Here is a 19,251-nt window from a genome sequence, read left to right as displayed (position 1 = left end):
CAACACTATTAGGGTTAGGGGTTAGGTTTAGGAGATAGGATTAGGGGTTTGGTGTTAAGGTTATGGTTATGGAAAATAGGATTTTGAATGGGAATCAACTGTTTGGTCCCCACAAGGAAAGTAAAAAAAAACATGTGTGTGTGTGTGTGTGTGTGTGTGTGTGTGTGTCTGCATGCCTGCGTGCGTGCGTGCGTGCGTGCATCTGCATGTGTGTGGGTGTCCACATGTGTGTACACTCCACCCACCTTGGAAGGGACTGGAGGCCTGCTGGGCCAGGGTGAGGTGCTCGTCACTCAGGTGGTAGACAGGCTGGTGCTGGTTGATCTCCACACTGGTGCAAACGTTACTCTCCCCGTGGAGGAAGAAGGGGAACGAGCACGACAGGTGTTCACTGTGGAGGGAGAGAAAGACAGAGCGAGAACAGAGTGTGTCATTTTAACTAGGATGGCCCATTCTCGGAGCGGATGTGTGTGAACTGTTGAATGGAGGACACAACAGAGCAGGAGGAGAGGGAGGACGAGAAGAGAGAGAGAGCGAGAAAGGGCAAAACACTCAATTTCCCTGCTAATGGAGGGGTGGAGGAGCGGAGAGAGAGAATGAAGAGGAGGAAGATTAAAAATGAGCTCTCTCTTTTGTGGGAGATTACAATGACATCTTTGAGCCATGGAAAGCTCTAACATGACCGTTCTCCTGGCTGGAATACAATAGGAGGAGGGGTTAGGGAAATGATGTCACTGATTAAATGGAGACATAACATGACATCGTCACAAAACAAATCAAGTCGTTTCACCAGTGGAACATAGAACTTCATCACTTTACAGTATTATTCTCATACTACAGAAGAATGCTGTCTGTACCGTAGTGTGTGTGTTGATTTTGGATTTGTTGTTTGCACTCCAAGTGACCAACAAAGAGGGCGAACCCTGGCTCACTCTGGCATGCCATCAAAGAGGTGAGCTCTTGAGAACACTAACCTACACATACAGAGTTACAGACATGCCATCCAAATCTCTGAGGTTTAAAAAGACACCTGCCAGTGCCGGCATGACTTCAACTGGGATGAGAGGATGTGAGAAAGATAGAGGGAGTAGAGAAAGAAAGCGAGAGGGAGTAAGACAGATGGAAAAGTGACAGGGAAAAATAGCGCGCGAGAGAGTGGTAAGACATGGCCTATTGTCTCTGTTTCTCTGTGTCTGCTTCCTCTCATCCTACGCAGCACAGCCAACTGACAGATGACCAAATGAAAGCGGACGCAGTAAATTTGGGAGAGGATCAAAGAAGGGGGTGCCTCTTTAGAGGATTTGGTTAAGCAAATATCTCTCCCTCTCTCTACCGCTCGCTCTCTCTCTCACTCCCTCTCTCCCTGGCAGAGTTGCTGCTGCAGAGGATTAAAAAAAAGGAGAAATAAAAAAGGAGAGAAAGAAGTGAGGGGATCAGACTAATAATATATTATGATCATGAGAGGGTCTGAGGAACTAAGTGGCACGAGGCTAGAGGAGACAGCATGTCTCCTACGAGAGGATAATACCTCGGCTGTATATAAACATTTACACTACAGAGAGTATTTGTGTACCTGACATGCACTAACAAGGATAGACTATACAACGGAAATAAGTCAGTGACTTGATTGTATTATCCTTGATCGTTTTCTAAATGTATGTAGCTACCGAATGTAAAAAAAAATATTAATTGTCAAATCAATGAAATCAATCAATACCAAGAGAGGTGTTGCCGTATCATATCAGCTGTGATAATTATTGAAAAAATTGACCGATGAAAATAGTCACCATAACTTATCCCCTTGTATGAACTGATTTGTTCATAAGATCAATAAAAAAGTGGGATAGCAACAACATATTCCTGGTGGCTGATGACTAGGCCACGCCCGTTAGTTTGTTCCCCGCAATGAGTCTGGATCTGAATACCTCCCAGGCCCTTCACTGAATGCCAACACACTGGGGGCCATCTGATTGGTCCAGAAACCAATGGGTTGAGCCAGAACCAGAACACACATGAGTAAATTCATCATTGGCTTTGATACTCTGATTGATTGGAGACGATTGTTTTGTGCAACACCCCTCGTGCACCTTGTTACCACAAACGACTTCAATGATGGCAGTGTCAGACTAAAACATGTGGTGAACGACAGAGCAGTGGAAGTATTTTGTTTGAGTCGCCAGGCTAGATGGCTGTAGCATCAGAGAAGTCTTTCCCTGTGTTTAGGACATGTTAACAGAGCTGCTCTACTCTTTAATGTCTGTAGGAACAGCTCCAGGCTCAGAGGTAGTAAAAGTAGTAAACCCATCACTCCAGACACAGTAGTAAAAGCATCAGCACAGACAAACACATTTCCTCACTACTGTCTGTCTATGAAGCAGAATCCCTCCTCTTTTTCTCTCTGCTCAGACATTTAAGCTGCTGTTAGGTTCCCACAGAGCAGCCTGTCTCTTCCTGCCCTGGGGCCTGATTGACTAGAAGGTCACGGTGGGAAGGTCTCTCCCTGCCCCCAAGGCAGACTGACTAGAATGTCATAATGGGAGGGTCTCTCCATGCCCCCAAGGCAGACTGACTAGAATGTCATAATGGGAGGTTCTCTCCATGCCCCCAGGGCAGACTGACTAGAATGTCATAATGGGAGGGTCTCTCCATGCCCCCAAGGCAGACTGACTAGAATGTCATAATGGGAGGGTCTCTCCATGCCCCCAAGGCAGACTGACTAGAATGTCATAATGGGAGGGTCTCTCCATGCCCCCAAGGCAGACTGACTAGAATGTCATAATGGGAGGGTCTCTCCATGCCCCCAGGGCAGACTGACTAGAATGTCATAATGGGAGGGTCTCTCCATGCCCCCAGGGCAGACTGACTAGAATGTCATAATGGGAGGGTCTCTCCATGCCCCCAGGGCAGACTGACTAGAATGTCATAATGGGAGGATCTCTCCATGCCCCCAGGGCAGACTGACTAGAATGTCATAATGGGAGGGTCTCTCCATGCCCCCAGGGCAGACTGACTAGAATGTCATAATGGGAGGATCTCTCCATGCCCCCAGGGCAGACTGACTAGAATGTCATAATGGGAGGATCTCTCCATGCCCCCAGGGCAGACTGACTAGAATGTCATAATGGGAGGGTCTCTCCATGCCCCCAGGGCAGACTGACTAGAATGTCATAATGGGAGGATCTCTCCATGCCCCCAGGGCAGACTGACTAGAATGTCATAATGGGAGGGTCTCTCCATGCCCCCAGGGCAGACTGACTAGAATGTCATAATGGGAGGGTCTCTCCATGCCCCCAAGGCAGACTGACTAGAATGTCATAATGGGAGGGTCTCTCCATGCCCCTAGGGCAGACTGACTAGAATGTCATAATGGGAGGGTCTCTCCATGCCCCCAGGGCAGACTGACTAGAATGTCATAATGGGAGGGTCTCTCCATGCCCCCAAGGCAGACTGACTAGAATGTCATAATGGGAGGGTCTCTCCATGCCCCCAGGGCAGACTGACTAGAATGTCATAATGGGAGGGTCTCTCCATGCCCCCAGGGCAGACTGACTAGAATGTCATAATGGGAGGGTCTCTCCATGCCCCCAAGGCAGACTGACTAGAATGTCATAATGGGAGGGTCTCTCCATGCCCCCAGGGCAGACTGACTAGAATGTCATAATGGGAGGGTCTCTCCATGCCCCCAGGGCAGACTGACTAGAATGTCATAATGGGAGGGTCTCTCCATGCCCCCAGGGCAGACTGACTAGAATGTCATAATGGGAGGGTCTCTCCATGCCCCCAGGGCAGACTGACTAGAATGTCATAATGGGAGGGTCTCTCCATGCCCCCAGGGCAGACTGACTAGAATGTCATAATGGGAGGGTCTCTCCATGCCCCCAGGGCAGACTGACTAGAATGTCATAATGGGAGGGTCTCTCCATGCCCCCAGGGCAGACTGACTAGAATGTCATAATGGGAGGGTCTCTCCATGCCCCCAGGGCAGACTGACTAGAATGTCATAATGGGAGGGTCTCTCCATGCCCCCAGGGCAGACTGACTAGAATGTCATAATGGGAGGGTCTCTCCATGCCCCCAGGGCAGACTGACTAGAATGTCATAATGGGAGGGTCTCTCCATGCCCCCAGGGCAGACTGACTAGAATGTCATAATGGGAGGGTCTCTCCATGCCCCCAGGGCAGACTGACTAGAATGTCATAATGGGAGGGTCTCTCCATGCCCCCAGGGCAGACTGACTAGAATGTCATAATGGGAGGGTCTCTCCATGCCCCCAGGGCAGACTGACTAGAATGTCATAATGGGAGGGTCTCTCCATGCCCCCAGGGCAGACTGGGGTGGATTTACATTAGTAAAATATGTCTAGTGAGATCTATCTTCAACAGACTGCCCCATAGAGAGAGACTGTGTGCCATAGAGAGAGACTGTGTGCCATAGAGAGAAACTGGATGCCATAGAGAGAAACTGGGTGCCATAGATAAGACTGGATGCCATAGAGAGAGACTGGGTGCCATAGAGAGAAGACTGAATGCCATAGAGAGAGACTGGGTGCCATAGAGAGAGACTGGGTGCCATAGAGAGAGACTGGGTGCCACAGAGAGAGACTGGGTGCCACAGAGAGAGACTGGGTGCCACAGAGAGAGACTGGGTGCCACAGAGAGAGACTGGGTGCCATAGAGAGAGACTGGGTGCCACAGAGAGAGACTGGGTGCCATAGAGAGAGACTGGGTGCCATATAGAGAAGACTGGGTGCCATAGAGAGAAGACTGGATTCCATAGAGAGAAGACTGGATGCCATAGAGAGAGACTGGGTGCCATAGAGAGAGACTGGGTGCCAGAAGACTGGATGCCATAGAGAGAGACTGGATGCCATAGAGAGAGACTGTGTGCCATAGAGAGAGACTGTGTGCCATAGAGAGAGACTGGGTGCCATAGAGAGAGACTGGGTGCCATAGAGAGAGACTGTGTGCCATAGAGAGAGACTGGGTGCCATAGATAGAGACTGTGTGCCATAGATAAAGAGCAACATGAAGAACACCGCTAGTACAGAGTCAGCTAATATAAAAGAGCCCTGACAGCCAGGAGAGTGACTGCCAGATCAGAGTCAGCTAATATAAAAGAGCCCTGACAGCCAGGAGAGTGACTGCCAGATCAGAGTCAGCTAATATAAAAGAGCCCTGACAGCCAGGAGAGTGACTGCCAGATCAGAGTCAGCTAATATAAAAGAGCCCTGACAGCCAGGAGAGTGACTGCCAGATCAGAGTCAGCTAATATAAAAGAGCCCTGACAGCCAGGAGAGTGACTGCCAGATCAGAGTCAGCTAATATAAAAGAGCCCTGACAGCCAGGAGAGTGACTGCTAGATCAGAGTCAGCTAATATAAAAGAGCCCTGACAGCCAGGAGAGTGACTGCCAGATCAGAGTCAGCTAATATAAAAGAGCCCTGACAGCCAGGAGAGTGACTGCCAGATCAGAGTCAGCTAATATAAAAGAGCCCTGACAGCCAGGAGAGTGACTGCCAGATCAGAGTCAGCTAATATAAAAGAGCCCTGACAGCCAGGAGAGTGACTGCCAGATCAGAGTCAGCTAATATAAAAGAGCCCTGACAGCCAGGAGAGTGACTGCCAGATCAGAGTCAGCTAATATAAAAGAGCCCTGACAGCCAGGAGAGTGACTGCCAGATCAGAGTCAGCTAATATAAAAGAGCCCTGACAGCCAGGAGAGTGACTGCCAGATCAGAGTCAGCTAATATAAAAGAGCCCTGACAGCCAGGAGAGTGACTGCCAGATCAGAGTCAGCTAATATAAAAGAGCCCTGACAGCCAGGAGAGTGACTGCTAGATCAGAGTCAGCTAATATAAAAGAGCCCTGACAGCCAGGAGAGTGACTGCCAGATCAGAGTCAGCTAATATAAAAGAGCTGTAAAGTAATACAGGAGTAATAAATATTGCCACCCATTGGCTGTGAGTGGGGAACAGGCTCCGTTAGTAAGGTGTGTCAGGCCTGCCCAGAAGTAGAGCGCTGATCCTCTCGGGCTCCTGTGATGTGTGTGGGTCTGGGCTGTTGAGGCAAGGTGGGGCAGGGAGCCAACAATTCAGCGAGTGAGGAGGCCTCACACCTCTCCTTTATTATCTAGGAGAGCAGATATCACACGCACACATACACTCACTCACAGTGGTGTAGTGAAGGGTATACGCTGTATATTAGTGTTGCGCATTAACCGACAAGTCGGTTATTTTTCCTTTTTTTAACAACTAATTGATGGTCTGTTTTTTTTCTTGTGTGAGCTCAATGCACACATTGCACAGTTTCTGTAGTGATAAATCAGATCAAGCCCGAACTATGCGACGTAATAGGGAGTTGTAGTTTCCAACAGGACAATTTTCCACATAGTTTATAGCAGAAAACATGGTAATTAACTACAATGACCATAATCCATTGCATGCCTACTTGTCCGGTATGTTTATTTTACGTCTGACAGAAGAATGCGCGATTAAGAGGGATAGAACAGTTGTTTCATACTAAAATATTGATTTTGTCAGGCAGCATAGGCAGCATCTCTATAGAGATGAAATGATGACTTGGAATGAAATAAGTCATCAAATGTAATATACACAATAACTGAAATATTTTAATAAAGTAAAATAATGTGAATAAATGATGGTTAATAAGTGATTTGAAGTAATGGCAGTCACTACTATCATTGGGCTTGTATTAATAGTTGAATTCTGTGTTGTTACAGCATTTAACCCACATAATGCACTGTGCATTTAATGTAAAAAATAAAACATCTAAACCCGAAATTTAACCTCAAAAAGCACCAATCACTCTGCACTACTGTATAACCACTTGTTTTTCAGTGGGAATTGTGTATACTCGCTTCTTATTCCCCACTATGCATACCAAAGTAGTGTAGTGAAGGTATACGCCGTATCAATTAACACTTTAGGCCCCAACAGAATTATAGAATGATGCTGTAAATTACTGAAACATTTCAAGATAAAGCTAATTTTGTCACACATTTCAAACAAACAGAACAAATGACAATCACAAGACAGCTTAGTTTTAAAGAGCACAACCTCTTCTTTAATATGACACCACATTCATGTCAATAGTAATAACACTCATGTTGCCTTCAATTGTGTAAATACACACTATCAAAAAAACAATTAACTAATTAAAAACTAGAAAGCACGGCGCCATCCTGCAAAGTCACACAGAACACTTAGAGCACCTAAAGGAGGTTTCTACACATCTCCCACTCTTTGCCCTGCGTCCACTCCGGATGCACACCCCACACCCTCTCTTGCACCCTTCAAACTTCATCTGAGTTACAACTTGGTCTGCACACCCTGGTGCCACACTCGTCTCCCCTCTTCCTGCCACTTTGGTCATATCACAAAGTGAATGCACAAGCTGCATTTTGAATGCCTTCTGGGAACAGCGCCTGCGGCTTCTGAGAACGGGCCTTTGCAGAGTCCCCCAGACAATGTAGCATTTATGATGGCAATGTTGAGCATCCCCCAAAACCCACACTTCCACCATTTTTTGCCGCTGCGTGCAACAGTGTAATAGCTCCTCAGTTGGTCAAGATGGTCAACCCTGCCCATTTTTTTGTTGTAATCCATTACAAGCTCTGGAACAGATATACTGTAAATTCCTACCACTTTTAAAAACAACTCCAAACCCCCTGCCACTGTCACTTTAGGCCCAGGCTGTGTGGTACAAGGGTGAATGGTCAGACTTGGGGCAGACACACTCAGGTGTGTTCTCCCTCTTCCTCCTCTCTCTCTGCTTCATACTCTCCCTCTGCTTCATACTCTCCATCATCCTCTACTCTCCCTCCACTCTCCCTCTTCTTCACTCTCCTCTTCCTCTCTCCCTCCACTCTCCTCTTGCTCCACTCCTCCCTCCATCTCTATCCCGCCAATCATCTCTAACTCCTATTCCTCCCTGCCTTTTGCCGCTGAGCCCTGACTCTCCACATCACTTCCCTCACTTTCACTGACCTAGAGGAACAGAGGAACAACAAATAGGATACAATTGTGGTCAGGAACATAATCTCTCTCTCTCTCTCTCTCTCTCTCACCGTCTCTCTCTTCCTAATAAGGGGATTCCATGATAAACTGTGTGATACAGTTACATATCTCTCTCTCTCTCTCTTTCCTGACAGACTAACTGCAGAGTTTGCCAATGTTAGCTGATGAATTGCATCGGTAGAAACAGAACAAAACAAGCAACGTGTTAGCTAGCTATGTAAACAGATATCCAACTCATCATATGACCTCCACTGTGCGGGCATCTACCACCTTAACACGACAGCTAAGCTGTCAAATAATAGGAAAACGAGGCAATGTATAGCATATGACTATCTGCACCTAGCAAACATGACAAACCATAACCTAAACCCAACAGATAAAAACAAATTACTTTAGCCTTCATTTCGGTAGCTAGTTAGCTGGTTGTTTGTATGGATAGCTAGTGAGAGTGACAGTTGAGGTTGAAGCTTTGTCAGCACAGCCCTAATTTACAGCTACACACAACATTTCTTGCCTGACAGACTAGCAAGCAGCTTGGGCTGTTTCCATATGAATTACATAGGTAGAAACAAGACAAAACAACCAAGTAGTTAGCTGACTATATAGATAAACACTGCAACTATTTCCATGAGACAGAGAGCTATCATTCGAGCTCCACTGCTAATGTGCTCGCCTGTACCAACCAAGTTACCATTACATGACTTGCTATTCTGAGAGCAAATCCCCAAGTTTCCCAGCATCAAATATCGACAACACCAAACATATATCTACTGTTTACTTATTTCACTCACCTCGACATCATCGCTTTTCAAAGTGCAAGGATGTGTCCAAATCCGTATCATCAACCAACATAGATACAGCGTCTTTCACAGTGAAAAGACGTGTCCACTCATTTTGAGTAATGAAGTTTAAAAAAACTGAGAAAAGTCAGATGACAGCATACCCTGTTTCTGGTTTCTGGTTGATGACAAAGCCACGCGAGTACAATAACACTTTCTTAGAAGGTTCATTTTGCAATATTGACACAGATATTATTGTTAGAAAAACAAGGCCATTCGCGACCGCTATAGTAATTTAAAGAAAGGCTATCGACGGCTCCTATGGGTTCTAAAGGGTTATTAATGAAGCTGATGGATCAGATCAGAATGTTTAGCTTAAAATGCTGATAAACTATTATTTCTTTACATTTTTTGGGCAGCAATGTACACACGGCAATAGACCTAATGAAATTAGCAGGAAAACACTGTTCTAAAATCCGCACTTCACATGTGAACGGTTTCATGGACAGAGATGGAAATATCCATTAGAAATTTAGAAAGAGGAGAGATCTAAAGATGCAACAACTATCATGGGTTGCTAATATGACTACGATAATGCCTTTGTCTGCTAGACAATGAAAGAACCAATACAACAGGAGAATGCATATGAGGAAGTCTTTATAAAATAATTGCCTCCACGTTTCTATGGTAGGATTTTGAAGGTAAGACATGCCTCATAATATATAGTAAAACGTCCAGGTTTCAAACAATTAACGAACAGGAAAAATATAGCGATGCTAATGATATGCCTAACCGTCTTCTGGTACATGGGAAGACTTTCCCAAAATCCTTTTCAATTAAATGTTAACTAGCTACAAAGTAGCCTATGCCTACCTAATAGAATGATATCATGATTATTTTCATCAATCCAGTGGCCATGTGTTTTGCAAACTCCATCTCATGTGCTACAGAAACACTGCTAACCGAACAACAGTGCCAGGGAACTTGAATTAAAGGGTAACTACACAAAAAATATATTCTCCAAGACCTCAAAAGTGGTCTCCTGATGTGGTTTAAACATTGTTGTGAACTTAGAACATCCAATGTTGTTGTTCCTTTATGAAAAGATGTGACAGAGCGGAAACCTGTGAATTCTTTACTAATTTACCTATTTCAATAGTAGGCCTACTTTTAGCATACTTGCACAGTACAGCTTGGGTTGGCCTGACTGTGAAAGACCAATATGACCAGCACAGCTTGGGTTGGCCTGACTGTGAAAGACCAATATGATATTTATCATGTTAGGTCATTCAGAGTGTATGTCACTGTTTCTAATAGAATTTTTCACACAGGGCACCTTTTCTTCACCGGGTGGGGCGTTTTGGGAAATGTTGGGCAAAATTAGAGTATACCCGCTTCTCCAGGCACCACTACACCACTGCACACATATACACATGCAGGGCAAGCCTTCAGGGCTGTGACAGCTCAGGCAACCACCTGTGAGGGTGTGACATAGAGAGTGGGGGGGAGGGACTGGAGACTAAATCAGGCATGTGCTCCACCCCTTCTGTTACCATGGCGCTGCAGCCACAAGAGGGAGAGAGCAGGTCAAGACTACCAGGTGAGGTGTCTAAGAGGAGGGACAGAGAGACAGAGAGAGAGAGAGAGCATAGCTGCTGTGCTTTGGGTCGGTGTCATCCCTCTCAGTATGCAAAACAATACCAGTAGTACTGTTTGCCTGTGTGAGCTGTGCAGACTAAACACACAGGCTGTCTGCAGAGAGCAGCATCGCAGGAGTAAATAGAGAAACCACAAAATCCTCATTTACTCACACCCCCTTTCAAGGACACAAAAACACACACTTCTCATCACCCACACCAGTGGCCTTCTACACACACACTCAGAGCCAGCCTCAGACTGTGCTGAAAGAGTGTGATCTATAAAGCTGGCAGGAGAGAACATTTTGACACAGAGTGAAATCCAATAAGGAAAGCTTATTTCCGTTTTAAAACATTATAGTGGTGTGTATATACACTGCTCAAAAAAATAAAGGGAACACTTAAACAACACAATGTAACTCCAAGTCAATCACACTTCTGTGAAATCAAACTGTCCACTTAGGAAGCAACACTGATTGACAATACATTTCACATGCTGTTGTGCAAATGGAATAGACAACAGCTGGAAATTATAGGCAATTAGCAAGACACCCCCAATAAAGGAGTGGTTCTGCAGGTGGGGACCACAGACCACTTCTCAGTTCCTATGCTTCCTGGCTGATGTTTTGGTCACTTTTGAATGCTGGCGGTGCTTTCACTCTAGTGGTAGCATGAGACGGAGTCTACAACCCACACAAGTGGCTCAGGTAGTGCAGCTCATCCAGGATGGCACATCAATGCGAGCTGTGGCAAGAAGGTTTGCTGTGTCTGTCAGCGTAGTGTCCAGAGCATGGAGGCGCTACCAGGAGACAGGCCAGTACATCAGGAGACATGGAGGAGGCCGTAGGAGGGCAACAACCCAGCAGCAGGACCGCTACCTCCGCCTTTGTGCAAGGAGGAGCAGGAGAAGCACTGCCAGAGCCCTGCAAAATGACCTCCAGCAGGCCACAAATGTGCATGTGTCTGCTCAAACGGTCAGAAACAGACTCCATGAGGGTGGTATGAGGGCCCGACGTCCACAGGTGGGGGTTGTGCTTACAGCCCAACACCGTGCAGGACGTTTTGCATTTGCCAGAGAACACCAAGATTGGCAAATTTGCCACTGGCGCCCTGTGCTCTTCACAGATGAAAGCAGGTTCACACTGAGCACGTGACAGACGTGACAGAGTCTAGAGATGCCGTGGAGAACGTTCTGCTGCCTGCAACATCCTCCAGCATGACCGGTTTGGCGGTGGGTCAGTCATGGTGTGGGGTGGCATTTCTTTGGGGGGCCGCACAGCCCTCCATGTGCTCGCCAGAGGTAGCCTGACTGCCATTAGGTACCGAGATGAGATCCTCAGACCCCTTGTGAGACCATGTGCTGGTGCGGTTGGCCCTGGGTTCCTCCTAATGCAAGACAATGCTAGACCTCATGTGGCTGGAGTGTGTCAGCAGTTCCTGCAAGAGGAAGGCATTAATGCTATGGACTGGCCCGCCCGTACCCCAGACCTGAATCCAATTGAACACATCTGGGACATCATGTCTCGCTCCATCCACCAACGTCACGTTGCACCACAGACTGTCCAGGAGTTGGTGGATGCTTTAGTCCAGGTCTGGGAGGAGATCCCTCAGGAGACCATCCGCCACCTCATCAGGAGCATGCTGTGACGTCCTGACCAGTAGAGGGTGTAGTTGGGTCAGGACGTGGCAGAAGGGAGTGTGTGTTTTTTATTGTTTCATTGATTTTGGCCGTGTGACTTCCAATCAAGCACAGCTGTAGAGGGTTGTGGTTGATTGGGAGTCACACATAAGTTGCCTACGTTTCCTTTGTGTTTCGTGGGTAATTGTGCTTGTCAATGTGGTTGCACCTGACAGGACTGTGTTGGCTGTCAGTTTTTGTTGTTTTTGTAAATGCATAGTGTTCGTGACATTAAATATGACGAACCCTAACTCCGCCGCATTTTGGTCCACTTCTTCCATAGATAGCCGTTACAGAATTACCCACCAAACCCGGACCAAGCGGCGGAAGAGGAAGGAGCAGCAGGAGTATAGCGTTATGGACCAATGGACTTGGGAACAGATCCTGGACGGAGAGGGACCATGGACTCAGGCTGGGGAATATCGCCTCCCGCAGTGGGAGATTGAAGCGGCGAGAGCGGAGAGGTGCTATTACGAGGAGAGAGAGCGCAACGAGCGCGAGAGGCAGCCCCAATAAAAAAATTTGGGGGGGCACACGGGACAGTCGGTGGAGCTGAGGTCGGAACCAGAGCCAGTCGGGATGACATTGGAGGTGAGCGAGGGATATGAGACAGAGACTGTGACGGGATTAATGGGGAAATTAGGAGAGAGAGAGATGAGAGAGCTGCTAGTATGGTGCATTAAGTACGGCATTCGCCCTAATGAGCGTGTCGTGGGAATGATGTCAACTGAGGCAGCTCTCCATACTCGTCCTGAGGTGCGTGCTGGTTGTCTGATAAAGACTGTGCCTGCGCCCAGAAACAGGCCTCCTGTATGTCTTCCCAGCCCTGCACGTCCTGTGCCTACGCCCAGAACCAAGCCTCCTGCATGTCTTCCTATCCTGGTCAAGCCCGTGTCTCCTCCACGGACCAGTACTCCAATGGGTCTCCCTATCCTGGTCAAGCCCGTGTCTCCTCCACAGACCAGTCCTCCAGTGGGTCTCCCTATCTTGGTCAAGCCCGTGCCTCCTCCACGGACCAGTCCTCCAGTGGGTCTCCCTATCCTGGTCAAGCCCGTGTCTCCTCCGCAGACCAGTCCTCCAGTGGGTCTCTCCACCCTGGTCTCTCCTGTGCCACCTCCTCAAACCAGGCCTCCAGCGGGTCTTCCCAGACTGGTGAGTCCAGGGCCTGCGCCCAGAGCCAGGGCTCCGTTATGTCTCCCCAGCCTGGTGAATCCTGAGCCGGAACTGCCAGAGTGGCCAGACTGCCCGGAACTGCCACAGTCACCAGAGCTGCCCGCCAGTCAACTGTCACCAGAGCTGCCCGCCAGTCAACAGTCGTCAGAGCTGCCCGCCAGTCAACAGTCGTCAGAGCTGCCCGCCAGTCAACAGTCGTCAGAGCTGCCCGCCAGTCAACAGTCGTCAGAGCTGCCCGCCAGTCAACAGTCGTCAGAGCTGCCCGCCAGTCAACAGTCGTCAGAGCTGCCCGCCATTCAACAGTCGTCAGAGCTGCCCGCCAGTCAACAGTCGTCAGAGCTGCCCGCCAGTCAACAGTCGTCAGACTGCCCTGAACTGCCGGAGTGGCCAGACTGCCCTGAACTGCCGGAGTGGCCAGACTGCCCTGAACTGCCGGAGTGGCCAGACTGCCCTGAACTGCCCGAGTGGCCAGACTGCCCTGAACTGCCGGAGTGGCCAGACTGCCCTGAACTGCCCGAGTGGCCAGACTGCCCTGAACTGCCCGAGTGGCCAGACTGCCCTGAACTGCCCGAGTGGCCAGACTGCCCTGAACTGCCCGAGTGGCCAGACTGCCCTGAACTGCCCGAGTGGCCAGACTGCCATGAACTGCCCGAGTGGCCAGACTGCCCTGAACTGCCCGAGTGGCCAGACTGCCCTGAACTGCCCGAGTGGCCAGACTGCCCTGAACTGCCCGAGTGGCCAGACTGCCCTGAACTGCCCGAGTGGCCAGACTGCCCGGAGCTGCCGGAGTGGCCAGACTGCCCTGAGCTGCCGGAGGTGCCCGCCTGCCAGGATCTGCCAGGGTGCCCTGCCTGTCCTCCGGCCCAGCCCGAGTGGCCCTCCTGCCCTCCGGCCCAGCCCGAGTGGCCCTCCTGCCCTCCGGCCCAGCCCGAGTGGCCCTCGTGCCCTCCGGCCCAGCCCGAGTGGCCCTCCTGCCCTCCGACCCAGCCCGAGGGGCCCTCCTGCCCTCCGGCCCAGCCCGAGGGGCCCTCCTGCCCTCCGGCCCAGCCCGAGGGGCCCTCCTGCCCTCCGGCCCAGCCCGAGGGGCCCTCCTGCTCTCCGGCCCAGCCCGAGGGGCCCTCCTGCTCTCCGGCCCAGCCCGAGGGGCCCTCCTGCTCTCCGGCCCAGCCCGAGGGGCCCTCCTGCTCTCCGGCCCAGCCCGAGGGGCCCTCCTGCTCTCCGGCCCAGCCCGAAGGGTCCTCCTGCCCTCCGGCCCAGCCCGAGTGGCCCTCCAGTCCTCCGGCCCAGCCCGAGTGGTCTGTCTGCCAGGGTCAGCCCGAGTGGCCCGTCTGCCTGGCGCAGCTATCGGCGCCACCAAAGTGGGCGACGCCGAAGGTGGAGCGAGGTCCACGTCCTGCACCTGAGCCACCTCCAGGATAGGTGGGTTGGGGAGGGAGGGTGTAGCACAGTGCCGTCGGTGACGGCAGCCACCCTCCCTTCACTCCCTTATTGTTTAGGTGTTCCTTTTTGTTGGGGATTTTCTTGTGTGTTCTTTTTTTAGGTGCATCCCGGGGTCTGCACCTTGAGGGGGGGGTACTGTCACGTCCTGACCAGTAGAGGGTGTAGTTGGGTCAGGACGTGGCAGAAGGGAGTGTGTGTTTTTTATTGTTTCATTGATTTTGGCCGTGTGACTTCCAATCAAGCACAGCTGTAGAGGGTTGTGGTTGATTGGGAGTCACACATAAGTTGCCTACGTTTCCTTTGTGTTTCGTGGGTAATTGTGCTTGTCAATGTGGTTGCACCTGACAGGACTGTGTTGGCTGTCAGTTTTTGTTGTTTTTGTAAATGCATAGTGTTCGTGACATTAAATATGACGAACCCTAACTCCGCCGCATTTTGGTCCACTTCTTCCATAGATAGCCGTTACACATGCCCAGGCGTTGTAGGGAGGTCATACAGGCACGTGGAGGCCACACACACTACTGAGCCTCATTTTGACTTGTTTTAAGGACATTACATCAAAGTTGGATCAGCCTGTAGTGTGGTTTTCCACTTTAATTTTGAGTGTGACTCCAAATCCAGACCTCCATGGGTTGATAAATTGGATTTCCATTGATTATTTTTGTGTGATTTTGTTGTCAGCACATTCAGCTATGTAAAGAAAAAAGTATTTAATAAGATTATTTATTTCATTCAGATCTAGGATGTGTGTGTATATATATATATATACACACACACACCACTAAAATCTTTTAGTTTGTGTGTGTGTATATATATATATATACACACACACACCACTAAAATCTTTTAGTTTGTGTGTGTGTATGTTATGTGTTGCCCGGCTGAGGGAGCTAAAGGGATGGAGGGCTGCCAGCTGTGGCCCAGTAGGCAGAACAGCAACTACATCACATCAACACAGACTGTCTGGGCAATGATCCTTTTCACCCTCTATCAGAAAAACTCACTGGTCAATTCAGTGAGCTACCATTGAAAGAGGGTAATATGGATTTAGATTTTTTTTTAAATACAAAAATGTGAAGTTTAGGATGAGAAGGTTCCCAGAGGTGTCTAAAATGGATATGTAATCAATGTTTCCTGTCCTAAATATCATCACACGGAGAGAGTACATTAAACAGTGAGTATTGATCCAATTCTTAAGTGCTTATCGAGGCATTTCTTATCAGCTGATGTTTTTCTCCATTGTGCAACAAATAAATGTCACTAGGTAAAAAACAGGTGTTTGCTTTTAACCCTTAGTAGCCCCCTTGCCCAGAATTATAAAAACAACAACAAATACAACAGAGACACACACACACACACACACACACACACACACACACACACACACACACACACACACACACACACACACACACACACACACACACACAAAGGGGCAGGGGATTTGTCGCGAGCCCCAGTGACATGTGTTGGCTGAAAAGTGCAGCACAATCACATTGGGCGGACGTGACTGCTGTTGCCTCGGCCGTGTGGCGTGCCACCATGGGCCCATTGTGACTGTCACGACCAGCGCACACACGCTGTCAGCTCCAAACAAACTCTGTAAGCTCTCAATTCTTCTGAAACATCCCCACGTCCTCCATGCACGCAAACACACACCATAGCCCCATAGCATTACACACACTGACTGATAAACATAGCAGGTGTGTCTGAACTGTGGCAGGCAGGGTGGGGTTGGGCTGTGTGAAGGTATGTAGGGGGTGTAGAGTGGGCAGCCATTGAAGTACAGGTTTGAATAATGTTCCAATATTCTTGGACGGCTTTACTTCCTTGTCTCCTTTCACTGATCTGAACACAAACAGGGAAAGGATACTCTACTAGGCTACTGTTGGAACACTGCCCTGTACTGCCCTGTACTGAGAGAGCATGCAGTCTAATGTCATCTCATTACAACATTTACATAAGCCCCCTTTCAGTAAACACACCCAAACAGAGTTGCTCTCTTCCTGCTACTCTTCCTCTCTCTTTGATGCAAATCCTGATTGGCCTTTAGCTCAGGAAGACAGGAGACAATAAGATAATCCTTTGTGGTTTTGGACACCAGCCATGGTGCACTTTAAAGACCAGGTGGTGAATTTACCTTGTGTTGTTTGGCACAGGCATGCCATCAAAATTAGGTGGCAAAGGGCAGCCTGGAGGCAGAGCCAGGGGAGGAGAGGGAAAAAGGGAAAGACCTGGTGGTATTGATTATCAGGCTGACCGTTATTACTGCTTCCACTTTGTGGCAGAATATGCATCATATCATTATCACCACATAAATATACCAGCCCAGAGGATCATCACAGGCCTTTGGCAGGAAAACCTCCCTGGTCTTTGTGGTTGAATCTGTGTTTGAAATTCACTGCTCGATTAAGGGATCTTACAAATAATTGTATGTGTGGGGTACAGAGATGAGGTAGTCTTCAAAAATCATGATAAACACTATAATTGCACACAGAATGAGTCCATGCAACTTATTATGTGACTTGTTAAGCACATTTTTACTACTGAATTTAAAGGGGTGTGAATACTTTCTTAAAGCACTGTACATATAGATTTCTCACACACAATCAAACTTGAGAGTAAGCAGAAAATGAAATGGAAGTCAGAGGACAGAGGACAGAGAGAGAGAGAGAGAGAGAGAGAGAGAGAGAGATGCCACATTCCTCAGATGTTTGTTGGGCTTGGCCAGCAGTGCAATAAAAACAGGGCTTCCGTTTAGCTGCTGCACACTTCCTGACAACAAGTGGCTCTAGCATGGGCTGGGGCTCAACACACACCTCTAATCATCTTGTCTGACACACACCTCATAATCAAAGATACGATTAACTGTATTATCCCACAGGGGAAGACAGTCACACACACAGTCTGACACACACACTCACTAGCTCGCTCTGGGAGATTCTGCCTGGCACAGTACTGCCCAATGCACAAGCTCTGATGACGAGAGTTGCTAACATTACCAGAGAGAGGGAGAGAGAAGGATGGAGAGAGATATGGGGAGAAGGGGAGGGCAGGATCCCCCAGCTCAGTCAAGAGGAAACACAGAGTGTGTGTGGGGGGGGGAGCAGAGCTAAGGAGATGCTTCCAGAGTGATGTCATCTCCAACTACTGTCAGACCACCTGACCACTGCACACAGCAGCACAGTCTGCCTGCCAGGGAAGATTTTTTATTTTACTAGGCAAGTCAGTTAAGAACAAATTCTTATTTACAATTACAGCCTACGAGGGACCAATGGGTTAACTGCCTTGTTCAGGGGCAGAACAACAGATTTTTACCTTGTCAGCTCAGGGATTCAATCCAGCAACCTTTCGGTTACTGGCCCAATGCTCTAATCACTAGGCTACCTGCCACCCCATACTGGCACACACATACTGGCACACACGCGCACACAAACAGACATGTGTGCATGACTGGCACAATACCCGAACATGCACAGTACACACAGACATAGTAATTGGCATCTACAGAATAAACACATGCACCTCAGTCATGAACATAACCATAAGCAGCACACTAAACCATCTCTACAGACCCACACATTCACACACACAGCCGAGCCATATTACTTTCTGCCACAAATAAAGATATGTCAGATTAGAGCTGTCAATGAGAGAGAGCTAAATAAAGAGGGAGAGAGAGAGCTACAGAGAGAGGGAGAGGGAGGGAGAGAGCTGGAGAAAGAGAGGGAGGGAGAGAGCTGGAGAGAGAGAGAGAGAGAGAGCGAGAGAAAGACACTACAGGAGAATTAGAAACCAGAGAAATCCAATTCCCCCCAGATGTATCAGGGAGAGAGAAACAGTCCCAAAACTGCACTGAATAATGGTACTAGAAGTATGAGGGAGACAGTGGCTGTATTTATCCTAGTATTACAAGACTGGGACAGGTCTACTGCTTTGTGTTGGAGCATACATGGAAAAAGATGATACTACCGGGCTAAAATCATTTATCAATCACTCTTCTGAATTTTCGTGAATGAATCAAAAATACAATTTTAAAAATACAGGGGCGTCCTTGTGTCTTACTACGGTCTCTGCCTAGATGAGGTAGTGTGTATGTATCCCTATGGAGGAGAGAAGGGTTGTTGTTGTCTGTGTCTTATAGAGGAAGGTCTATACTAGAATTGGCCCCAGACAGACGGCGCTGTTTAATGAATGGCCAGGTCACGTCTGCCACTTCTCAGACACCTTGTCTTTGGCTCACAAGCACCACAAAACACACACCCCCCAAAACAAACAGACACACTTTCTGTCTCCAAACACACACACACACACACACACACACACACACACACACACACACACACACACACACACACACACACACACACACACACAGCACTCCTGGGGCAAAGGAAAAGGAACTGTACAACACAGCTTCCGCAAATCCTCAGTTCATTTTTGTCACCAGTTCCTTGTGTTCCATAGCCAGGGAGGGGAGGGGGGGTAATAAGTAAGGATTTGCTTTGCA

At 48.6% G+C, this 19,251-nt stretch overlaps 1 protein-coding gene across 1 annotated transcript in view; it reads right to left on the bottom strand.

Annotated features, from left to right (window-relative positions):
• Positions 1 to 19,251, bottom strand: part of med13a (mediator complex subunit 13a) — a 119,357-nt gene that overhangs the window by 52,939 nt on the left and 47,167 nt on the right. The window contains exon 4 of the mRNA XM_014137886.2: positions 246 to 391. Within this exon, the coding sequence (XP_013993361.2) occupies positions 246 to 391 (146 nt within the window). The remainder of the gene's footprint in view (positions 1 to 245; positions 392 to 19,251) is intronic.

Source organism: Salmo salar, chromosome ssa13 (assembly GCF_905237065.1).
Source record: "Salmo salar chromosome ssa13, Ssal_v3.1, whole genome shotgun sequence".
NCBI lineage: Eukaryota > Metazoa > Chordata > Actinopteri > Salmoniformes > Salmonidae > Salmo > Salmo salar.
Note: the sequence above shows the minus strand (reverse complement) of the source record. Positions and strands in the feature narration are given on the sequence as shown.